Consider the following 21,098-nt stretch of genomic DNA (forward strand, 5'->3'; position numbering starts at 1 on the left):
GAAGCAACGAAACAGAAAAAAACAATCTCAATAAGAATCCAACACATCCCTCTAGCGGGGGCACACAGTACAAACCACCACGATGACACAGCAGCAGCAGCAGCAGCAGCAGACAAGACACAAGCAACATTCATGCGGCATTGAAAGACAGAAGAACCCAAAAGAAGAGAAAATAATCACCTCAAGCAAAGAAAAACGAACGAAGCAGCGACAAAAAATGAAAAAAAAAGGAAACAAGCCTAGATGAAGAGCAAAATGGAGGGAGCAAAAAGGAAACCGATTTACGTGTTTATGGGTGTGTTTTCCTCCCTTCCGCGCGGGTGAGAGGAGGGCTGTACCAAAAAAAGAAGAAAAATAAGTCGCCTACAACACATCACCTAGAAGCCGAGGACACGGCCAGGCCAGTGGGTCTGACCCAACGCGACCCTTCTCCATTTCCCCCCGAACCACAACACTACCCCCACCCAACACAACACCCATCTCATTTCACCTCCACCCCTCACTACCACTACACATTGATCACGCTTGCTAAAAAAAACATAACCCCATCCCTCCTCCCCTCCCCCTTGCCTTAATGCTACGTAGCTTTCAAAGAAAGAAAGAATAAAAGTAACCAAACGACAAGCGAAAGAAGAAACGGCAGAGAAGCTCAAACACAGCGGAGAGGAGGAGTTTGGGTCAAAATGCAAAAGCCGCGACCGGCTGGAATGATGGTGGCTTGTGGGGCGGGGGGTTGAGGGGGATCAAGGGGAGGAAGGCGGTGGGAAAGAAGATGGGGAGAAAGAGTGTGGCAAGACGAAAACAACCCCGCATCGAAACCATCATCATCGTCGTCAGCACCCCTCTCTCTCTCTCTCTTTCTCTCTCTCTCTCCAGGCAGGCTACAACCCGCGCGCTCAACAAAACCGGTGCTCTGTAGCATGTACATACACACACACACACGCGGTAGGGATAAAAGGAGACAGCACAACACGAGCGAACGAGGAAGTGAGTAGAAAACTGGGCGAAATATACATAAAAAAACGGTCGAGAAACCGCACGGAATTGAAAGAAAGACAGAAGTTAACTCCATGAAACTGAGGGTGCTGGGGCGCTGCTGGCTTTAAAGACGAGTTTGGGAAAGGGCAGCAGCGTGTAAGCTGATGTTGAGCAAAAAAATAAAAAAATAAAAGAGTGACGCTATTTTTTAACCTTCTTTCCTCGTGCTATTCTTCTTCTGCGGCTTGTTCCACCACACACACACACACCCCGACTGGAGATGGAGGGATCCGGGTTCGATCGTAGGATGCTGTGAGCCGATGTGTATGTGTGTGTGTGCGGTTGGTTGGGATGGTGGTGGCTTGTGGCCCGAAGCAGGAGGTCGTTTATTTTTACAAACACACCACCAGAACGCGTATCAGAGGCATTAACGGACGGACGGTGTTGGCAATGCGGCAAGTTACATGGTGTTAAATCAAAATCATTCCGTGCCACACACCACATAGCCACACACAGTGAGCGAGACAGATTATTTATTTGCACCCTTGGGCGAGGGAGTCCTCTACCGGTTGCGCACCTGTTTGCAGCAGTATCGATTGAACGCCGGAGGAGTGTGTGTTGCTGATAGCCGCTGCCGGAATCCGGTTCTGGTCTCGGCACCACCACGTGTGCGCGCATCATTTGCACAATGCAAATCGTCACACCACCAATCGTCAATCGCTCTCGAGGAAATGAGTGCTCGACTGGTGATTAACAATGAAAATGTCCACTGTCTGACCCGGCCTGCCCAACAGTTCTAGGCAACGCGCGTTCTTACGTGTAACACCAGCCCAGCACTATCTTTATGTAAAGTGAAATCAAAAACAGCACGAGAAATATAAAACCTGTAATACTGCTCAACCGGCAATCGCTGGTCACATGATAAAGAGCAACAACGACACAAAGCCTGGTGTGAAGCCTAGTTGGGTGATAGAATAATTTATCAAAATATTTGTCATAATTTCAATAATCTTACCTTTCATTTCTCCTTTCCGTTGGGCATTTAATCGATTATTTTCCGTAATGTGCTATAGTCGTATTATCGATTACTTTGGTAAGGCCACGGCGCATTGTATTAAACAGCTCACAATCGTTCAGTCTATGCTCAAACGCTGACAAAGTCCATATGAATGTGCCTTTCTTTGGATTTACTGTTTTCAATTACGAGCGTCGATCTTATCTGATTACACTCACACCCATACATACACACATTATTTCAAGTCCATTTCCTATTAGGATGCATTTACTGTACATTGATTTTCTAGCTGTCGCTTCGAGGGACTCCACTCGCCTATTGGAACCATTGACAATTTCACTCACACCACGCCATCCCATAATTATGATACCAATGTCGTGTACATACTGAAATGTAACAGCAAGCTCGGACATTGTTCGATCTCGTCGCACGCATAGCAAGGACTCTGAATTATCCCGCAGCGTGATTCAACTATGTCTCGTAAGCCTGCAGAAAAGCTGGCATGACCGCGAATTGGCTGAAATTATTGATGCATTGGAAGGTGCATTTGCATTTAACCGAATCTCGCAAGCATCACGCACCCAAAACATGATGCATATGCATTCATTATCATCATCATCATCACCATCATCAAATCAAAGCAAACAACACCAACAATAACAACAGCAATAAAATCAACTAACGTCATTCGCAAATAATGAGAATGACGACGCAAAAGCACGCGCTCACCCTTTCTTCCTTAAACAATCGCGCGTAACCTTAAACCGATGATTGCCCGTGCCGACGGGAACAGACGGGGGTGGTAAGGGGCAGACCAAGCATAAGATGAAACGGAGGGGAAGGGGTTGGAGGGGGATGGAAACGCGCGTTCTCGAGGTGAAAAATAAGGCTCGCTTCTCACTACAGCGCACCCGCACTCCGCCACCGCGCACTCATCTTATTCCGCTTCTTCTGACTCTTTACGATCACCACCATCGTAGGTAAGTAGCCACTTTCCATTATGCGCTCCAAACACAAACATACACACACACACAAACGCACGTACACGCGCACCCTCACACTCACATCGCGCAAAAAGAAATGTAGCGCACCTTTTTCGTTGCCTGTCCTTCTGGCCAAACCAACCCCGACGGCAACTGGAAGGTACCTTCGGGGTGTGATGAGAAGCGAAAGAAGGGAGAGAAAACTAAAACGTTCTCTTCCTCCGCGTCTCTTTCTTGTTTGCGGCGACCCGTTGGCGGGGTGATCGCACAAAAACAGGAATGGTGAGCATGAGCATAGGCACGATGATCATGATGATGATGATGTTGATGAAGGTGAAGCGGCAAGAGGAGGTTTAGAATATTTGAAACGGTCCTGCTATCCATACCATTCCAGCCAGGTACACCTTTATATAGCGCGGCTAGCAAAAAAAAAAAAGAATCAACACACACACACACAAACGCCGCACGAACAGGCGGGGAAAATCGTAACATCGCGCCGCCCGATTGTGCTCCACACACAGAGTGCTGCGATCTACAGCGGGAATGGTGCGGAGAGGGGGTGGGGGAGCATGGAAGGTAGTCGGAGGGTAAGGCGTTGTTTCTTGATTCGCTTTTCATGCCCCTTTCGCTTCGCTATTTCTTCTTCTGCTACTGCTACTATTCGCAGTGGCTTTGCAATCGACGCGCGCGACAATCTCGCGTTGCCTTTGGCAGAGTAGCCATCGAGCGCCACACACCACCACACACACGCGCGCACGAAAAGCTGACGCACACACTCACACAACTGCACGCACGCGGCCACAGACGCAGTGGAGAGCGCGCGCGGTCTTACACATCCACTGTGTGGTTCCCGGTCTGTTTCACTGGGGTCCCGGTGATTTTGGCACCGCCCCACCCCACCCCACCAGCCTTTCTGTTCCACCGCCGGCGGTGTGGCCGACAAGCCGACGTTCCGTTCCTCCTTTCACCATCGAGCACACACACAGAATGACACATTCACGCACACACATACATACACACGCACACATACTTCACTCCTACTCTGCTTCCTCTCTGCGATGCTTCAACGTTGTTCCGGAAACACCACAGAGCGCCAGGGGTGAGAAAGAGACTCACTTCACCTTTAATTTCTGGCAACCGATACCGCGCACAGGCCACCGCCAACAGCACACAACTTTTTCGCACACGGCGGCGACGGCGGCGTCGTCGTCTTGTCGTCGAGATTTTCAATTCATGCTAGCCGTGTTCAATTTTACCCACGAGCGTCACTAGCGCTGGGTGATAAATGGTTCACACGCACAGTCGAGAACGCACTCACACACCGTCGACGCGGCTACTGCTGCCACCATTAAAACCGGATCGGCATCGCACCGGACGCGACGACGACGAGGCCGACGCAGCAGCAGCAGAACAGTAGGGAGACACCGATGGAAAGAAAACCGCCGCGGCCTACCGATGACCTCGAGACACAGCCTAGCGGCACACACACGGCGGACACCCCTGGGGAAAAGGCGGCTTTTTCAGCTGCAAACCGTACACTTACGCTGCATCTAGCACCGGATCGGTCTTGCGATCGATTCGAGCGACATTTGCACACCGGAAAACGCCACACTGGAGCTGCTTGGAAGCAATTTTCACCGCCCGGTTCGATGGAGGAAAAAGAAACGCGTCGTCCTCGCTACCTTTCGAGTTCGAAAATGGTGGCGCGTCGGCCATGTTGCCCAGCGCGGTTGACAAGCGTTCGCACAACGGGATGCGCTCGGATCGGATTGGACAGGCAGCGTTGACGGTTGGTCGATGTGATGTTTCGAAAATGGAATTTCGCGAAATGCTCCAAAAAGCGACCCATGGCAATGACACGATAAATAATGATTTTTGACGTGGTTTTCATGTGAACACTAGTTCTCATATTAATTTCTAAATAAATGTCGGTTGTTTTTTCATTACAAACTATCATCCATTCATTCAATCCTTTTGTTTGCCTGTGCACGCACCGCATACACCTTGAAGATAATCAATTGAATTTGTATTAGATGTTCTGTGTGCAACGTAAAATATTGCAAAAAAACTTTTAGAATTCATTTCCAACAATCATCATCAAGTTTTGGCTTAATTTTACAAAATTTATTTACTTTTCGCTACCTGTTTTCGATATCACAGGGTGTCTCGCCAAACTGCTCTATTCATCTTGAGCTAGCGGGAAAACGTCAGTGCATCGCACCACAAACGAAACAAAAACGTAAACAACGACGCACTTGGCGAGGAAAATATTGCATCTCGCATAATCCCCGATTATTCGGTCCAAATACATATTATCCGTGGTTTGTTTTAACGGATATGAAAACGATTCGGTGTAAATTTGCTGCGAATAATATTTAAATCCAGTTTCAGCAAGTAATTGATTCGCTAACGTGTAGATAATTAGGTCAATACTTCGGGGCAGAAACCCGAGAAGCATCTTTGGATACGCTGGTTTGGGGTAGTTTACAAACACTTGAGTAAGTTTGTCGTACTTGGCAATGTTGCGCGAATTGTTCCACACTTTTAATTTCCTATCATATTCCGCCCAGCAATCGGCAGCAATGGAACGTGAAAATATCATCTTACGGCGCCGGAAGAAGACTATGCTTACGCTGGACCAAAAGCTGTGCCTGATCGATCGGCACGAGAGCGGCGAAACGCCACAGAATCTGGCCAAATCGTTTAAAATAGGCGAACAGACGGCGCGTGACATTATCAAGCAGAAGGAGAAGATACGAAAGTTTGTGCAGAACTGTGAATCGTCCGAGGGACCGATCAAGCGGAAAAGCATGAAAGTGTCCTCGTTCGAGGAGCTGGACGAGAGCATGCTCCGGTGGTACAACGAAAACCGTGCCTCCGGTATACCGGTCACGAGCGCCATGTGCATCCAGCAGGCAAAGCTGCTGCACGAACAGTTGGGTCTGAAGGGCACGTTCAACGCTTCGGCCGGCTGGTTGAGCCGATTCAAACAGCGATACGGCATCGCGGGCGTCTACTCGCACTCCGTCGCAAAAACGGGCTGCTCGGTGGCGGCGTTTACGTTTCAGTACCAGTTTCAGCAATTGATACAAAAGGAGGACTACCTGCTGGATCAGATTTACAACGCGGACGAGACGGGCCTGTACTGGAAATCGATACCGTCCAAGATTGCTGGGCAGGAAGGGCAAGCAACGAGTTCATCGGGCGAGCGCGTAACCGTAGTGTGCTGCACAAATGCGGCCGGCACGCACAAGCTAGACCTGACCGTGATTGGGAAAACCAAATGTCCCTGGTCAGAACAGTCGGAGCCGAAAACCTCCGTAAACTACTACGAAATGAAGAGCGGCTGGGCGAGCAAGGAAATCTTTCGCAACTGGTTCGAGTACAAGTGGGTGCCGGAGGTGCGCGAATTTCTGGCCAGCAGAGGATTGCCGCAGCGAGCCATACTGATCCTAGACACGTCGCCCTGCCACATTACGGACAGTTTGCTGCGGTCCGCAGACGGCTGTATGGTGGTTAAGTTTTTGCCCTCCGATGTCGCCAATCTGGTACAGCCGATGCAGCAGGGCATCGTATCGCTGCTGAAGTGGAACTATCGGACCGATTTGCTGAAGCAGCTGCAGACGGAAACGACGGAGCGTATTAAGAATCGAACGATGGAGGACGCCATGCTGGGGTTGGAGCAGTCGTGGGCCAAAATTACACCGCTAGCGATAAGGAATGCCTGGGACAAGCTGATCACAGACACGGACCAGTACGTGGTGGAGAACGAAATCGTCGACGCCAGCAGCGTCGAAGGGATGATGCTGGTTGATCACGAAACCGACCTGGTGGAGGAGGTGGAGGACATGGATGACGACATCGAGGAGGTGGAGGAAATCATACAGTTTACCGACGATATTGAGCAGGTGGAAGAAGTCGAGCAGTTCGACCATGTCGCTCCGATCGAGCAGGTCGACGTTATTAACCACCACCAGCAGGAGCAGGAGCAGGAGCAGGAACAGGAGCAGCACGAGGAGCAGAATATGATGGTGAACTGGATAGACGTTAACGAGGCGGCAGGTATCAAGACTGAAGATTATGTAGACGTGGGAGTAGAGTTTACCGAAGTGAGAGAAAATGCCGTCGAGAGCGACGACGCCTCTGGCGACGAAGGCGAGGATCGACGGATTGAGTTGCAGACCGCGCTAACGTCGGTGGAAACGCTGCTCGGATTCGTCGATCTGAAGGGACTCACGCCGGATGATAAGAAAGCGTTCAAAAAGATTAAGACGGATATACGGAATCTAATGAAAAGTGTACAAGCTAGGAAGCAGTAGGATAAATCGCAAAACTCTACACCTAAGTGTTACGGCTAATGATATCTAGGGTTAAAAAACAAACATTGTAACCTGACGGGCTAAGCGTGTACGGCGTGCCGGGGTAGTGCATCTTCATTCACAAAGCAGTTATATATTTTTGCGTGTAAAATATTGCATATCGTACGTTTAATGTTTGTATACGGGACTGACAACATGTACGCTATAAAACAACCAAAATAAACGGTTTGCTGGCTTGAGACTGGCAATAATTACAGTTAATTTAGCTTCAATCTTTTGCATGGCATCGACAAAATGTAGCAATTATTTCTCACGGAATACAATTTTAATGTTCTATCAAACGTACAAAACTTACAAGCGGTATACTTTGCACGCAACCTTCTTTGCCGACGCAAGGATATTCTTGCCCATTCCGTCTGAATTGTGGTTTGCCACAGTAAATCGATGCACAGGCTGCTTCAATTTACACAATTTCGCAACAATAGATTTTGAAAATGATTACCACGCACGACCCTCCCTCTCCGCTTTGTGCTCTGCAACAACGTCGCCCGTGAGCAAACTGGTCCGGTGGACGCGGCGCGTCCTAGTCAAGCTCATCCTCGATGTCGCTTGCGGACGTTGATGCCACCACCACGTTGCTCGCGTTGCGCATGCCGTGTCGGTGCTGGTTCAGCTCGTTGATAAGGTTTTCCTTGTTCGAGTGCACATAGTCCTGGATGTTCGGCAGGCCGGAAACGGTGACCGCCCGGAAGGCCGAACGCATCATGCTCAGGTCCGTGGCCTCGAGCCACTCGTTGGCGTCCGGGCTGTAGCATTCGACGTACGCGATCGCGCTCACCCCATCGTATCCGCCGATCGCGAACAGCATGTCGTCGATAACTTCCAGCCCAAAGTTGCTCCGCTGATGGTACATCTCCTTGCAGGCGGTCCAGCGCCGCGTCGTAGGATCGTACCGCTCGCAGCTGTTCAACCGGATCAGCCCATTAAAGCCGCCGACTACGTACACCGAGTCACCGAGTGCGGCACAGGACACGCCCGAACGGCGGTGCAGCATCGGGGGCAGTGGGGACCAACTGTTCGTGTGAGGATCGTACATTTCGGCCGTGTTCAGACACTCGTGCCCGTTAAATCCGCCCGCTATGTAGATCATGCCGTTCAGGGTGCAGGCGTCTGCGTCCGAGCGTAAGGACCCCATCGGGGCGATCAGCGTCCATTGGTTCGTCTGTGGATCGTACCGCTCGACGGAGTTGTGCCGATTCGAACCATTGTAGCCTCCCATCGCGTAGATCTTGCCGTCTAGAGCGACCACACTAACGTAACACCGTTTGCAGTGCATCGGGGCAATCTGTTTTGAGAAGAATGGAGCGATCCAGTGTAAAGAACAGGAAAAGCCCAAGCTCATACCAATCGAGACCACGGCGCCCGCATACCTCTTGCCAGTCCTTCTGGACCATATCGAAACGGCGACAGGTGTTGAAGTGTTCCACCCCATCGTAGCCACCGACAAAGTAGAGATGGCGACCGATGTAAGCCGCACCGTAGTATGCCCGCGGACCGGCCGGATCCTCGGTCGGTATCTTTATCCAACGATCTGCCCGCGTGTCATAAGTTTCGATGATGGATTGTGATTGACCTTCGCCCCACCCGCCGACAGTGAAGATGACTTCGTGAGGTAACCGTGGCGTAGCGATAGCAGGAGTTTTCATCTACAAATTGTGGGTGAAGTTTAGTGCGTAGGAGAATCTTGTGTCGTTGCCGAATAATTTTGATGAAAAGTATTTGGTAATAAGTTTTTTTACCACATTATGGGCAAACGGTTAGCAAATCATCACAAAAACCGAACTATCTTGAGACTTGAAGCGTTGAGAGCACATTGCAAACTTGCCTTTCGAATATCGTTAACTCATACTCGGTTATTCTGAACAATCATCCTATCAATCACTTAAAATTGCGAACTCAGCATAGGCACTGCAATCTACCTTAACTGCTTGATCATTTTGCAGCCGAAGATATCGTGTTAGAAAGATGATTCCAGAGTTGATTCCGGAATTGATACCGCATCCGATTTCAGAGTTGACTCCAGTGCCGATTCCGGAGTTGACTCCAGAGCCGATTCCCAATTTGACTCCGGAATCGATTCCGCAATTAGATTAAGCTCCGGAATCGGAATTGTCCTGGGAATCGCTATTTGCCCCGGTAACGGAATCAGGATTGACTCCAGAAATGGAATTAGCTTCGGAATGAGAATCAGTTCTTGAATTTAAATAAGAAGTTTCAGAAACGAAATTGATCCGGGAATCTCTATGAAAATGCACCGTTTACAAGTAAATTTTGAATCTTTGCGGATATCAATATGTATTATCATGGGCCTCAAACGCCTATTCTTATGGAGATGCCGAAACCGACTCCGTTTCGAAGCCAATTATAATTTCGTTGCCAATTCCGATTCCACAGCCGATTTCAATTGCAGAACCGATTCCGATTCCGGAACCAATTCCGGAGTCGATTCCAGAGCGAATTATGGAGCCTATTCCAGAATCGATTCCGGAAACTGATTCCGGAATCGATTCCAGAAAACTTCGGAGCTAGCCGGAATCGATTCAGATAAAAACTTCATTTTCCCATTACTACTACGTAGGGGTGAATGCACTTTTGAAGTCGTCCAAGAATTCACCTATCTCCGGTTAAAGGTCAGCACCGACAACAACATGAAAGGAGAGTGGTGTGCAAGCATGCTGACTACTAACCGTTGATTCTTATTGCCTCAGAAAGCAGTTTACAAAGTTCTATGGGGTGAGGAGGAGCCTTTACAACGACGGGCTTTACGGAGCTGTCGCCAGGCTGCAGTGGGCTGGCAATATTATATACATAAATCCAAACAACTTAGACTGTATAATCGTTGATCTGGACAAAGAGGGTGTGGTAGATCCAATCTGAAGTAGCAAGATGGCGTAGAGGCGTCCGCCATTAAGGCCAGGATAGTGGATTAGTAGACAAAGGTACGAGATCATGAGCGTTTTCGGACTCTCCTGCGACAGGTCTAAAGTCCAGCAGGCACAGCAGCGCTTATAGCGCCGGATAAGTAAGTAAATAGTAAACACACAAACCGAATGTGCTCCAATGCAATCAACCATGCCGCAGCATGATATGGTTGTTATCCATGGATCAACACGCTTACCTCTTTCATAGCTTTGGTGCTTATCATTTCCAAATCGTACAGGAACGTCAGGGCTTCAATGACCAACGGCTTTGTGTCCTCGCTCGCCAGTACATACTGGTTCTCTTTCACTTTATCTAGGAAGTACTGCAAAAGTTAAAAAAATGAAATGGAAAAAATGACAGCATATTTCTGAAGAAAGCATCTCTGGCCCACAAAACGTTACCTCCGTGTTTAGCAGCCCGAAGCGAACCGTTTTCATCAGCCTGTGGATATGTTTGCCGCGTTTCGTCGGATCATGATCGATCCATCGCAGCACAAACTCCCACGCCGTGTCTTCTTCGCGCACGTTCAGCATATCGTCTGCGAGCAGTTGGCAGACGTCGTCCACCTCTAGCTGCAGTAGTTCATTTTCACTGGTAGCTGTTTGGGCCAGCAGGGGGAAGTTCTTCAGAATAAACATTCTTGCCTTTTCGTAAAGCGTTTTTGAGGCCCTTTGTCTTTGGGTAGAGTAGCAAATAAACAAAAAAAAACACAAAACAGATTACACCGATTAAGCCTGTAGAAGATCGCTTCCACTGGTGGCACTGCTTGTCAAACCTGCCGAACAGCATAATAGTTACACAGTTATCCAAACGTAACCGGTCCAGTATGTATACGGAGCAATGCTCCGTAAGACAGTACATGAGCAAAAAGTCGGCCGCAGCATACACATCGAACACGGTGTCCTCGGTGAGTTCACACTCGCGCAGGTAGGCGTATCGGATGATTTGTTCCATTATCGAACCCGGTATACCCGGGATCTCCACGTGGTACTTCTCGCTCGGTACGGACGTTGTAAACAGGATGCTGAAAATGATAGGACTCCCGGTGCTTTAGAAATGTCTGCCGATTATTGGAGGGATGCGTCCTACCGGAAGTATTCACTGCACGAGCCCACGATGACACGGTGTATTCGAAATTCGTGTCCATTGTCCGGCAGCACGATGGACGCATCGCAAAGCGTTTCGCTCAGCCGCATATCGTGCAGCGTTTGCATCGTCAAGTAGCTGATGCATCGTTTCGGCTGCAGCGCCACGTTCGAGGACGACGCCGTTGAAGAGCACGAGATCGTGGACGAAGAGTCCGGATGCGATGCACGCAGTTCGCCGATCATCCTGTACGGTCGGAACCTAGCTGCACGCAATTTTGACGAGGAAGGTGGTAAATAAAATGCAAATGTAGAAAATATCAACTTTATCAGCCAGTCGGTGAAACGAAGCGTACTGAGCACTGAACAGTTCGTTCAGCTAATCCAGCAGAGCTCCAGCGGTTGCTAAGGATGCGATGCAAAATGGAAAACAACAGATGCTGCTAGACAGGATTCAAGTCCACACCATCGTACAGGATTGTGGAAAAGGGTTTAATTTTATTTCAATCAAATCGTACCCGCGGGTGGTTTAAACATGAGATAAAGTTCTCCCTGCCAAAGGCGTACATTGAGTCATGAATAACTGCGTCGTTAACAATCTAGGAATATATATATATGTTTTTATTGTTTGCCTACCCAACAGTCTATCATGCTTGGTGCCTTACATCGATTTTTAAATCCATGTTTCTCATCTTTAAGTTTGGTCCTCACTTTCATTCGTTTCCATCGAATCGGGGGTCTTTTCTGTTTTGTTACCTTAATTGTTCGAATGATTTTGTATTAACTGTTTTTTTTGTATTTTCTCCTCTTATGACGCTTCACATTGTCATTAACACAGTAACTGGTAATAACGATTCAACTCAGCTTAAATCCACGCAACAATCAACGAAATTTTACTGCTTTACTGTGAGCAAAACAAGAATAACATCAACATTTGAAGATATTCAATAGAAAACTGGTAACGGACATGATGACACTACTTTCAATTGAATGGGATTTTACACCGCAGTTTGTGTATGTTTTTTTTTATAGAATCTTACTCTAAGAAGCCGCTTATCACACGCTTGATAGGTGATGTATCCTGCCTGACTATATTGGTGGCAAACTTTATCTGAAACCACATTGCACCGTGTCTTATGGCAATGATGCGTATAGCAGCAACGAAAATAACGTATAAATAATTGTGAAGAAGCTGCAACAAACTAATGAAAATATGTAAAAGAAAGGAATAAGTTGAATAATTTATCGATACAATTTAATTATCGACTAAACAGTGTGAACAATAAAAGATAAGAAACGAATACCTTTTGCGGTGTTTACGCTTGATTCGAAAGCATTCCTCACGATCGTCGTTCGAGTTTGCTGCTCAGTAGCATTGAAAAGGTAGAGTTATATTAATTATATAGTTGTTTTATATGATTTTTACGGTAAAAAAAACAAAGATAAACAAAGCTAGCAGTGTATGGAAACTTATGTGTTGGCAAATTAAACACTAATAATATTGAAAGGCACATACGGAAGCAATTCAAACAGAAGCGAGCCAAAACGGCTCAAGCACATTCGTTCCCATCTCGCCACCATTCATTCACTGTATGTTTTTAACCAGTAAAACTGCTGATTGATAAACATCCTACAGTCCAAAAAGGTGTTAAGTTATGTGGGTAACGAAATCATGCGAAACTGACGGTGGGTGTCATTGGAATTCATTGGAAGTTAATGGAATTTAAGATTTGATGACCAAAAAAAAACATAACCCAATCCTAATGGTAGACAATCACGGCCGTGGCTCCTTTTTCCATGCGGACCATAGTTTAGAACTGATGCAGCAGTGACTGAGTAGCTCAAAAAAACAACGCAAAATACATTAAGCTATTATTGCAATAACATTTAAAACTTAACAGTCTACTGTCAATTGCGCGCACATCGTACGTATTTTTTAAAAAGATTAATTAATGTATTGATAATCTAACGCTTGTGTGCTTTTGATTCACTACCTTTGGATACTCAGATACGACATGCTTCCAACTAGAATCCAGTTTGGTATGTTGCTTCATGACTTGTCTTTGCTTACCGTTGTACTACTGCAATGGTGGTAGCCTATCTTCTAACTCCTGCAAAAATGCACTAACATTAAATAGTATTTTTCCTGCTTCCTCTTGCACTTTCCTACTAGAATCACATACCATTACATGAGTAAGGGAAGGAAACAAAATTGCCGAACAAGCAATGTTACCCTTAAACAAATGTATCCTGTGGATGGACTGGCAATCTTTGTACTGCACGACATAACGCCAGACAGTAGTTCTGGCGATGCACTGTTCAGATTTACATTCGTAGATGAGATGAGATACGTTAGATTTACAATTTGTGCTGATAGTATGTCGCTAGTGGCTATAATCGTAATAAAAAGCGACAAAGCTCGAAAGCTTGCTCGAAGGTTTACGTTAACGTTAAGAAAAATATAGTTTTTTTTTATATATCCGGTGTGTAGGGCAAAAGGAGAGAGTGCGACGGAGGGGACGGGGCAAGGTGATGATAAGAGGAGCTTCTGTTGTGAGATCAATGCTTGGCGTGTGTTCGCCAACTGATCCTTAATGGAACGTCCGAAGCTTGTTCTATGCTGAACCGGTACGGTCGTGGCAGGTGGTGTCATCCTTTCTCGGATCAAGCCCACACCCAACCTCTCGTTCGACCACCGACGGGCGAGGATTACGGGTAATGCATTCCTTAGGTGCTTTTCGTTTGCGACAACCGACGATTTTAGGAGGGCCAGGATGAACCACGGGCCTTACAGAGTCATCCACTCCGTTAGTGGCCGGTTGCGTTATTGTAGCGATCGGTGGAGCCACTCCGTTTATGGAATTACAGGACTGTAGCACTACTCCACTAGCTGTTACCGAAGCAGCTGTCGATGGCTGCTCCTCTCTGTTAAGGAATAGCTTCTGTTTCGGCAATTTTGCTGCAGACGGAAAGGAAAGGAAAGTATAGGGTAAACTATTCTTGATAGGACCCTTCCACCGGATTCGAAATATGATCACTTACTGAATGATTTCTTGCGCTTCTTTTCGCTGTTTAACAGGATGCAAAAATCGCCCACATTCATCGCAGGCAAATCGGATATTTTTGAATCCAGCTCCATCATCAGTGCGTCTATGGCGAGCGGATCCAGTTCTGGCATGGCTGTGTTGCTATACACGAAACCGGTTTGATCATCACCACCAGCAGCAACTGTAGCCGGTTTCGGGAATTTTTGGTTATCCTTTTGCATTCTTGCACCAGGAGAACGCTTCGTCTGCGGTGCATGTGCATTCGGATACATCCGGCTCATCAGTTCTTGGTACTTTTTACCCTTACAGGAACGTGTAGCACGCGGTGAGCTGCGTCCTTCGGCAGCAATTGGCTCTGCTACGGCATTACCGCTGATGGACGGGGTCGGTGCAGGCAATTCTCTGTCGACTGTTTGCGTTGCTTTCGGTGGCTTCCATGTGGGTTCTTTGTTATCTGCGGCAAAGGGAAAAAGAAATTACTCATGTTGAACATCCACCGAACAGTCACATCTTTACGTGTACGAACCTGCTTTGGATCCGACATTCGGACCAACACACAGCGCATTCAGACTTCCCATATTGGACTCGTCTGCCAGCCGAAACACGCTCAGCAGGGGTTTGCCCTGAGCTAGCTGGACTAAGCTTTCGGCTGCCTCCAGACTCTCTCGGTTGTCCTGCACGAAGGATGGTTCAGGTCGGACCGCCGCTAAGGATAGTCCATTGGTAGGATTCGGTGCCAAGGCGACTAATGGTGATGGTGTAGATGGTGTTGCCGGAACCATTGGTTGCTTGCACCACCGAAAGTTCGGATTGAGCGATAAATACTTGTTTTTGTACTGCAAACAAACAAGGTGCGTGCAATTAATTAATCAAACTGATCATACGAAAACCGATCTGTCACTTTAATAGGTGCGTACCTCCTTCGACAGTAGCTGGAATGGTTTCTTCTGCTCCGTAGTAAGCATCCGCCACCATTTGCCAAGTTTGATCGAGATGGCCCTGCACGTTGGGAGAGGGAAACGCTTATTAGACTCGACCAGATTCGTCGTTATCATAGTTTTAGCATACATACCGATTCTCTTCCGGAAAACGATTCTTCAGCATCGTTCGATGGCGTTTGCAGAAGATCAGGAACGCATTCATTGGACGGCGTTGCTCCTTCTTGGGCGATGCTTTGGCGCCAACGTCCTGCTCGTCTTCGGGCTCTCGCTCCTCACCAGCAGCGGCCGGCGTTTGTACGTACGTGATGCTCTGGTGCGTAAACGCTTCGTAAGGCTTTTGGTCGACAGTCTGAAGCATTTGCTCTGAAGCCTTCGGCCTAGCTGAAGTAATGCCCAATTCTCCGCCAGTCTCGTTGGTGGCCATGTCCTGACCCACGTTGTTTGCAATGCAATGCTCAGTCTTGATTGGGACATTGTGCGAAAGTTGCCGAAATTCCACAGCCAAATCCTGTGTATCTTTTACGATCTCGGCGCGAACACAGCTTTCACGTGCAACGAGTGGACGTGCCGGTGCTGGTGCAACGCACGTCTGGTAAGAGTAGCCACTGTTTCGGTTGGTGTAGTTTGCAATATTGTTATTGCTCGGTGGTGGCCCATCCGGCTTATCTGCAGATTGATGTTGGATGTAGATATCGGGAAATGCCGACGCACCATCCAGCATCGGATTCCCGTAGGCACTGTTTTGTATCATGGCTTTGTATCGTGTCGATATAAGATTTATAGATTTATTGTACTACCAATTGTTCCAATCCGCTGTGTAGAAACGATGTAAAAATATTCAATTTTCTGAAATAAATAGCTGCAATAAAAAAATAGATGAGATCGTTGCAAGTCAAGCATACTAAAATGAGATGTGAACTACAAGGTCTTCTGGAAATGAGACAATAAATAGGGTCAAATGATTCTTTTTAATCATTAGTTCTATTACGAATCTTAGAATATACTAGAAGTCACACAAAGAAAAGTGCAAAAGCCACCTCTGTAAGTCAACACGCCGTTATTGAGCGATCGTGTGCCGATGGAATGTGCTGAGATCGTCAGCATTTGTGAAGAAAAAGCATTCGCCACAGATTCATTCACTCAGTATTGATCCTATAACCTTCTTTGAAGAAAAAGATATTTTAATTTTAGCAACAACAGTAAGCAACAACTGAAAAAAATAATTGCATCGACTAGGTAATGCAGCCAGTACTGGAGTTTTACACCGAGAGACATACATGTTTCAAACGCTTTATTACAGTTATAAATAGTTTTTATTGGGATATGAGGTATGGAGTAGGGAAATACAACATGGCATTACAGAAGCTATGGGTCCATAAAATCGACATGTAACAGTTATTTATTTAAAAAAAAAACATTTACATAAGATGCAGCAATTCGTAAAGCTGAAATTACATCTCATGTTTGTCTGCTGTACGTTTTTCTTATTGATGCTTGTTATTGTCGTTAATCTTTAATAGACACTAGAGACCATAGTGCAATTTTACACAATCGATCAAAGTGCAGCCAATTCAAGACCCTCAAATGCACCCGAGAGGTAGATGAATTTCTATAATCTTTTATTGCTGAATATACATGCTGTCCCTGAGATACACGGTTAATGGGGGCAAAAAACCGCGTAGCTCGAATTACCGCGTATGTCGAATCTCGCGATTTCCAGCCAAAATATCACTAATTTTCGTATAATTTTGTAAGTAAGAGGTGGTTTTAGCTATCTAATTAATTATTTAATACTTACTGAATGCAACAGTTTTAGAACTTGGTTTTTCACATTCGATCTAAAGAGAAATTATTTTGCATTTGACAATTTATGTGTCAAATCGGTACAATTTGCTCAAAAAATTGTCAAATTTAGAAAACCGCGTATCTCCGAATACGCGTATAAGAGGTATCTTGTATCTCGGGGACCGCCTGTACTACACAACAACTAATTGTCACTTTATTCTAGAGACTTAGCATTCAGTGGTTCGATCGCTGAGGACACGTACGTGTATTGTCATGTACACACGCATACATACACATCCGTCCTCATCGCCATTCGTAAACACAGCGCGTCATAGTGTGCACAGAGTGTATATGTTACCGCGCACCCATACATGGAGCTAGTTACGTGTGACTGTGTGTAGATACGAATAACGCAAGTGTGCGTTTTTCTCTCCTCGAAAGGTTCGATACATGATTTGGAATTATCCGAGACCTATGCTACGACCTGTTATGTTGTGCGGATTTAAACTTCACACCAAAATATGCAACACTTACTATTTCCCTGCCCACCCGACCCACCTTCTGCCACTGATAAAATGTACTCGTGGAAGTACGGAAAAAAACCCGCGCCCCCATCGATGACGATAAGGTTTCTTACACAGAGCAGTGATGCAAAAATACTGACAGAAAATGCATCGCAGCGTGCATGGGCAGTGTGGCCGTCGGACGCACGACAATGTCGAACACCGTTCTGTAAGCTGTGCCGAAAACGGTACTTCCACTTTAACTTATGCTTTTCCTTTCGGCGTGCAATAACATTCAAGGTCGCCCGCGAACACTAAATTCTTCATCCCCCTGCCATCCCCCTTTTTTCCCGACCCATTCGCTTGGTGGAGCGACCCAGCTGTGTATGTGTGTGCCGTGTGCCGACACTCGACGACTCTCAGTGCACACACCATTGTCGGGCCCCCATCCCCCTTCCCCAAGTTAGCGATAGATGTGGTGGAGCCAGTAAGCGCGAGAGTGAGAGTGAAAGAGTGAGAGCAACAACATAGCACACGCATTCGTTTCACACACACACACATACACAAACACACAAGCAATCCCCTGCCCCCCTCACCCTTCATTGGACACGCACACACGTCCTCTATTTTGGGTCAGCAAACCAAAGCAACCTGTGCTCCCGCCGAATCCCAAAAGGGCAGCGCGCGGCAAGCAACCGGGAACGGCTGGGCGAACCAAAACAAAAAAGATACGCGCGCGTCCTGGGGCCTGGGAAACAAAAGCTGAACCGAAAGGCAAAAGATTATGATGATTGGAGCTTGGCTTAGTGGCTGGCTCCTTTGATATGGCGAACGCTGCTTCCTCTCGCATATCGGCCCGATCGGTGTGCATTTGTTGTCGCTGCTGCAGTTTTGGCTCTTTGTTGTGGCTATGTGTGCGCTCGTGTGCAATATTCTTTGGGTATTCGCTCATGCACACATCAAAATATATATATATATACAGGCGGTCCCCGAGATACACGGTTAATGGGGACCGAAAACGGCCGCAAAATACCGCGTATCTCGAATTTCCGCGTAAGTCGAATCTCGTGGTTTCCAGCTAAAATATCAGTAATGTTCGTGTAATTTTGCAAGTAAGGGGTGGTTTTAGTCACTTTATGAATTATTTGATATTATTCTGACTGAATATAACTGTTTTAAACCTTTTTAAATAGTTTTTAACATTCGATCAAAACGGAAATTATTTGGCAATTTGCAATTGATGTGTCAAATCAGTACAATTTGCTCAAAGAATTGTCAAATTTTGAAAACCGCGTATCTCCGAATCCGCGTATAAGAGGTACCGTGTATCTCGGGGACCGCCTGTATATACACATTCTCGCCCAAATGGGACAGAGCTGCATCAACACTGTCACCGTTTTATTACTTATTTCGCATGTTTTTGTTGTTGTTGTTGTTGGGTTGTACGAACAACGATACTAGAAGGGATAATAGGGAGACGAAGTTTGCAATTTTATTGCGTGTGCAATATACACGAATTGCATCGAGAGTTGAAAAGTGCAACTGCGATCGGTCGGAGTGCAATCGTTTATTGGATTTTTACGTATATTTTTATGGAGACGTTTTCGGACGTACTCCATGCTCCACCAAAAAGACCATGCAACTTAAGATAAGAATTTAAATAATAATAATAAAAGCTTAGCAACTATAACAGCTTGTCGATAGTGTATTTTGAAGTAAAAAAATATTTATGTAAAAAAACACTTCGATTTGCGCTCGTCATTTGTGCGAGCGCGTATAATTGAAATTTACTTTTGTGGCGCAAAGCGCAAAACATTTTCGATATTACACGCGATTATTTGAACCGCGAGATACGCGCGCAGCATACGCGGCTGTACGATGGCCGCCTTTTCGCCTGTATGGGTGACCGTGATCGCACACTACGGTATTACACGGACGACACAACACGACAGCAATATTTGTGCCCGCCGTCTCTGTGTGAACCACGGTCAGCGTCCAACTAACCGAACGATTCTGCTTTTTTATTAATTTTTGATACAAATAAAAAATACCCCACACACTATCACAGAACAATGTTATGCTGTGCTGCACTCCCGTTCGGGCGGGTTGACACGCACGCAAATTAGGAGACTTCCTCCTGTACCTTCCAACCATCCCGTGACATTTCGATGTGTGTGTATGGGGAGGGGGGGAGGGCGAAAGATGAAAACGCAAGGTTATGTTATGCATTGGGCTAAACATGCGTAACCTCCTTCCCCCATCAAGCGGCGATCGACATTTGGTAATCCATTTTCACTCTCGCTCACCTTCCCTTTTCTTCGTCAAGAATTCCAATTTTTTTTACCATCAATTCACGCTTATCAACTGTTCAGCGGCAAAGAGCAGAAAAGAGAAGGAAAAAAGGAGGACGCAACGTACTTGCAACACCACAAGAAAGGATCATCGAAGTAGGTGAGAAAATGCACAAGGAAAATGGAACAAGTGACACTTTTTGTTCACTGCCCGATGCACCGTGTGCGTGTCTGTCGGTGACACGATCCGTGTCGGTGCGTTACACCCCACAAAACCACCCGATAGAATTCCGAATTCTTTTGCACTAACTACCAGCCACCTTGCGAGCGACCAAAAAAAAAAACCCACCCCTATCACAAAACTGCACACACCACAGCCGCGTGCGTGACGTCAACACAGTTTCACGGTAGTTTCAGGTTGTGTGGCACGGTTTTTTTTTCGGTCGTATGAAAATTGCAACCAAGTACCTTGTACGCTGGAACCAGTGACAGAAGGTGGTCAAGAAGTAACAGTTTTCCATCAAAAACAACACTGCACGATTTCCACACGCACTCGTCACTCAGAATAAATGGATGTCACGCACCACACACACTCGGGAACGAAAGCACCACCAAACCGTGCCGAAGTGCTGATGGCCAGAGCGCTGGTTGAACAATAACGATGCAGCGCCAACCGCGACACCACTGCACTTGGACGAAATTTTCGCCGCTGTGTGCTGGCACTCACACACCGCCGCCACCACATCCATCGAACATATGACAGTATGTGTGTGTGTACGTGAGTGTGCGTGTGTGTGCAAGGGCAAGGAAAGGTTCAAGTGGAATTTTGCACCGGAAAAAGGGGCATTTGCGAGTGAAAAAATCGCAAAGCTGTCCCTTTGGCGACACTTTACGAATTGTGAAACTAATTAAAGGCAGCAGATCTTTAAACTAAAACAAAAAAATCACACTTGTACCCTGAGTTACGTTCGTACATTTATTTTTTCGGTTTTCTGCAGGCCCTCAACTGCGACTCAACTCGCGGCTGTAAACGTATCACCGTGGTCACCACCAACACCGCCAAACAGGCAGTATGCACCCTTTGCGCTATGCTTGCGCACCCCTTGCGTGCCACCTACACGCCGTATAAACAACATGTAACGCACGGGGGAAAATCAGCTGAAAGTTGG

The 21,098-nt window shown here is 46.7% G+C and overlaps 4 protein-coding genes across 15 annotated transcripts in view; 1 reads left to right on the top strand and 3 right to left on the bottom strand.

The window, feature by feature from the left end:
• LOC120952783 (C-terminal-binding protein) overlaps positions 1-4,692 on the bottom strand; it is a 46,689-nt gene extending 41,997 nt beyond the window's left edge. For 6 of the 12 annotated variants that reach the window (XM_040372285.2, XM_040372287.2, XM_040372283.2 and 3 more), the window contains exon 1: positions 4,520-4,692. The gene's annotated coding sequence lies outside the window, so the exon portion shown is untranslated. Of the gene's footprint in view, positions 1-4,006; positions 4,293-4,513 lie in introns of those variants that run through there. The other 6 variants (XM_040372286.2, XM_040372288.2, XM_040372278.2 and 3 more) reach the window with 5 other exon arrangements.
• Positions 4,693-5,185: 493 nt separating this feature from the next.
• Positions 5,186-7,556, top strand: LOC120952781 (jerky protein homolog-like). Its single transcript, XM_040372274.2, has 2 exons — positions 5,186-5,474; positions 5,547-7,556. Exon 2 carries the CDS (start codon positions 5,559-5,561, stop codon positions 7,293-7,295), a length of 1,737 nt encoding a protein of 578 aa, XP_040228208.2. The 5' UTR covers positions 5,186-5,474; positions 5,547-5,558; the 3' UTR covers positions 7,296-7,556.
• Positions 7,557-7,598: 42 nt separating this feature from the next.
• LOC120952779 (kelch-like protein 10) lies at positions 7,599-11,742 on the bottom strand. The gene is made up of 6 exons (XM_040372272.2): positions 11,367-11,742; positions 11,053-11,301; positions 10,679-10,952; positions 10,474-10,599; positions 8,726-9,001; positions 7,599-8,640 (listed from the first exon to the last, which is right to left on the bottom strand). The coding sequence occupies exons 1-6, from the start codon at positions 11,606-11,608 to the stop codon at positions 7,879-7,881; spliced, it is 1,929 nt and encodes a 642-aa protein (XP_040228206.2). The 5' UTR covers positions 11,609-11,742; the 3' UTR covers positions 7,599-7,878.
• Positions 11,743-11,815: 73 nt separating this feature from the next.
• Positions 11,816-20,657, bottom strand: LOC120952780 (uncharacterized). Its single transcript, XM_040372273.2, has 6 exons — positions 20,398-20,657; positions 15,482-16,209; positions 15,327-15,408; positions 14,936-15,245; positions 14,405-14,863; positions 11,816-14,321 (listed from the first exon to the last, which is right to left on the bottom strand). The coding sequence occupies exons 2-6, from the start codon at positions 16,099-16,101 to the stop codon at positions 13,978-13,980; spliced, it is 1,815 nt and encodes a 604-aa protein (XP_040228207.2). The 5' UTR covers positions 16,102-16,209; positions 20,398-20,657; the 3' UTR covers positions 11,816-13,977.
• Between the last annotated feature and the right edge of the window lie 441 nt (positions 20,658-21,098).

This window comes from Anopheles coluzzii, chromosome 2, assembly GCF_943734685.1.
Source record: "Anopheles coluzzii chromosome 2, AcolN3, whole genome shotgun sequence".
Taxonomy (NCBI): Eukaryota; Metazoa; Arthropoda; class Insecta; order Diptera; family Culicidae; genus Anopheles; species Anopheles coluzzii.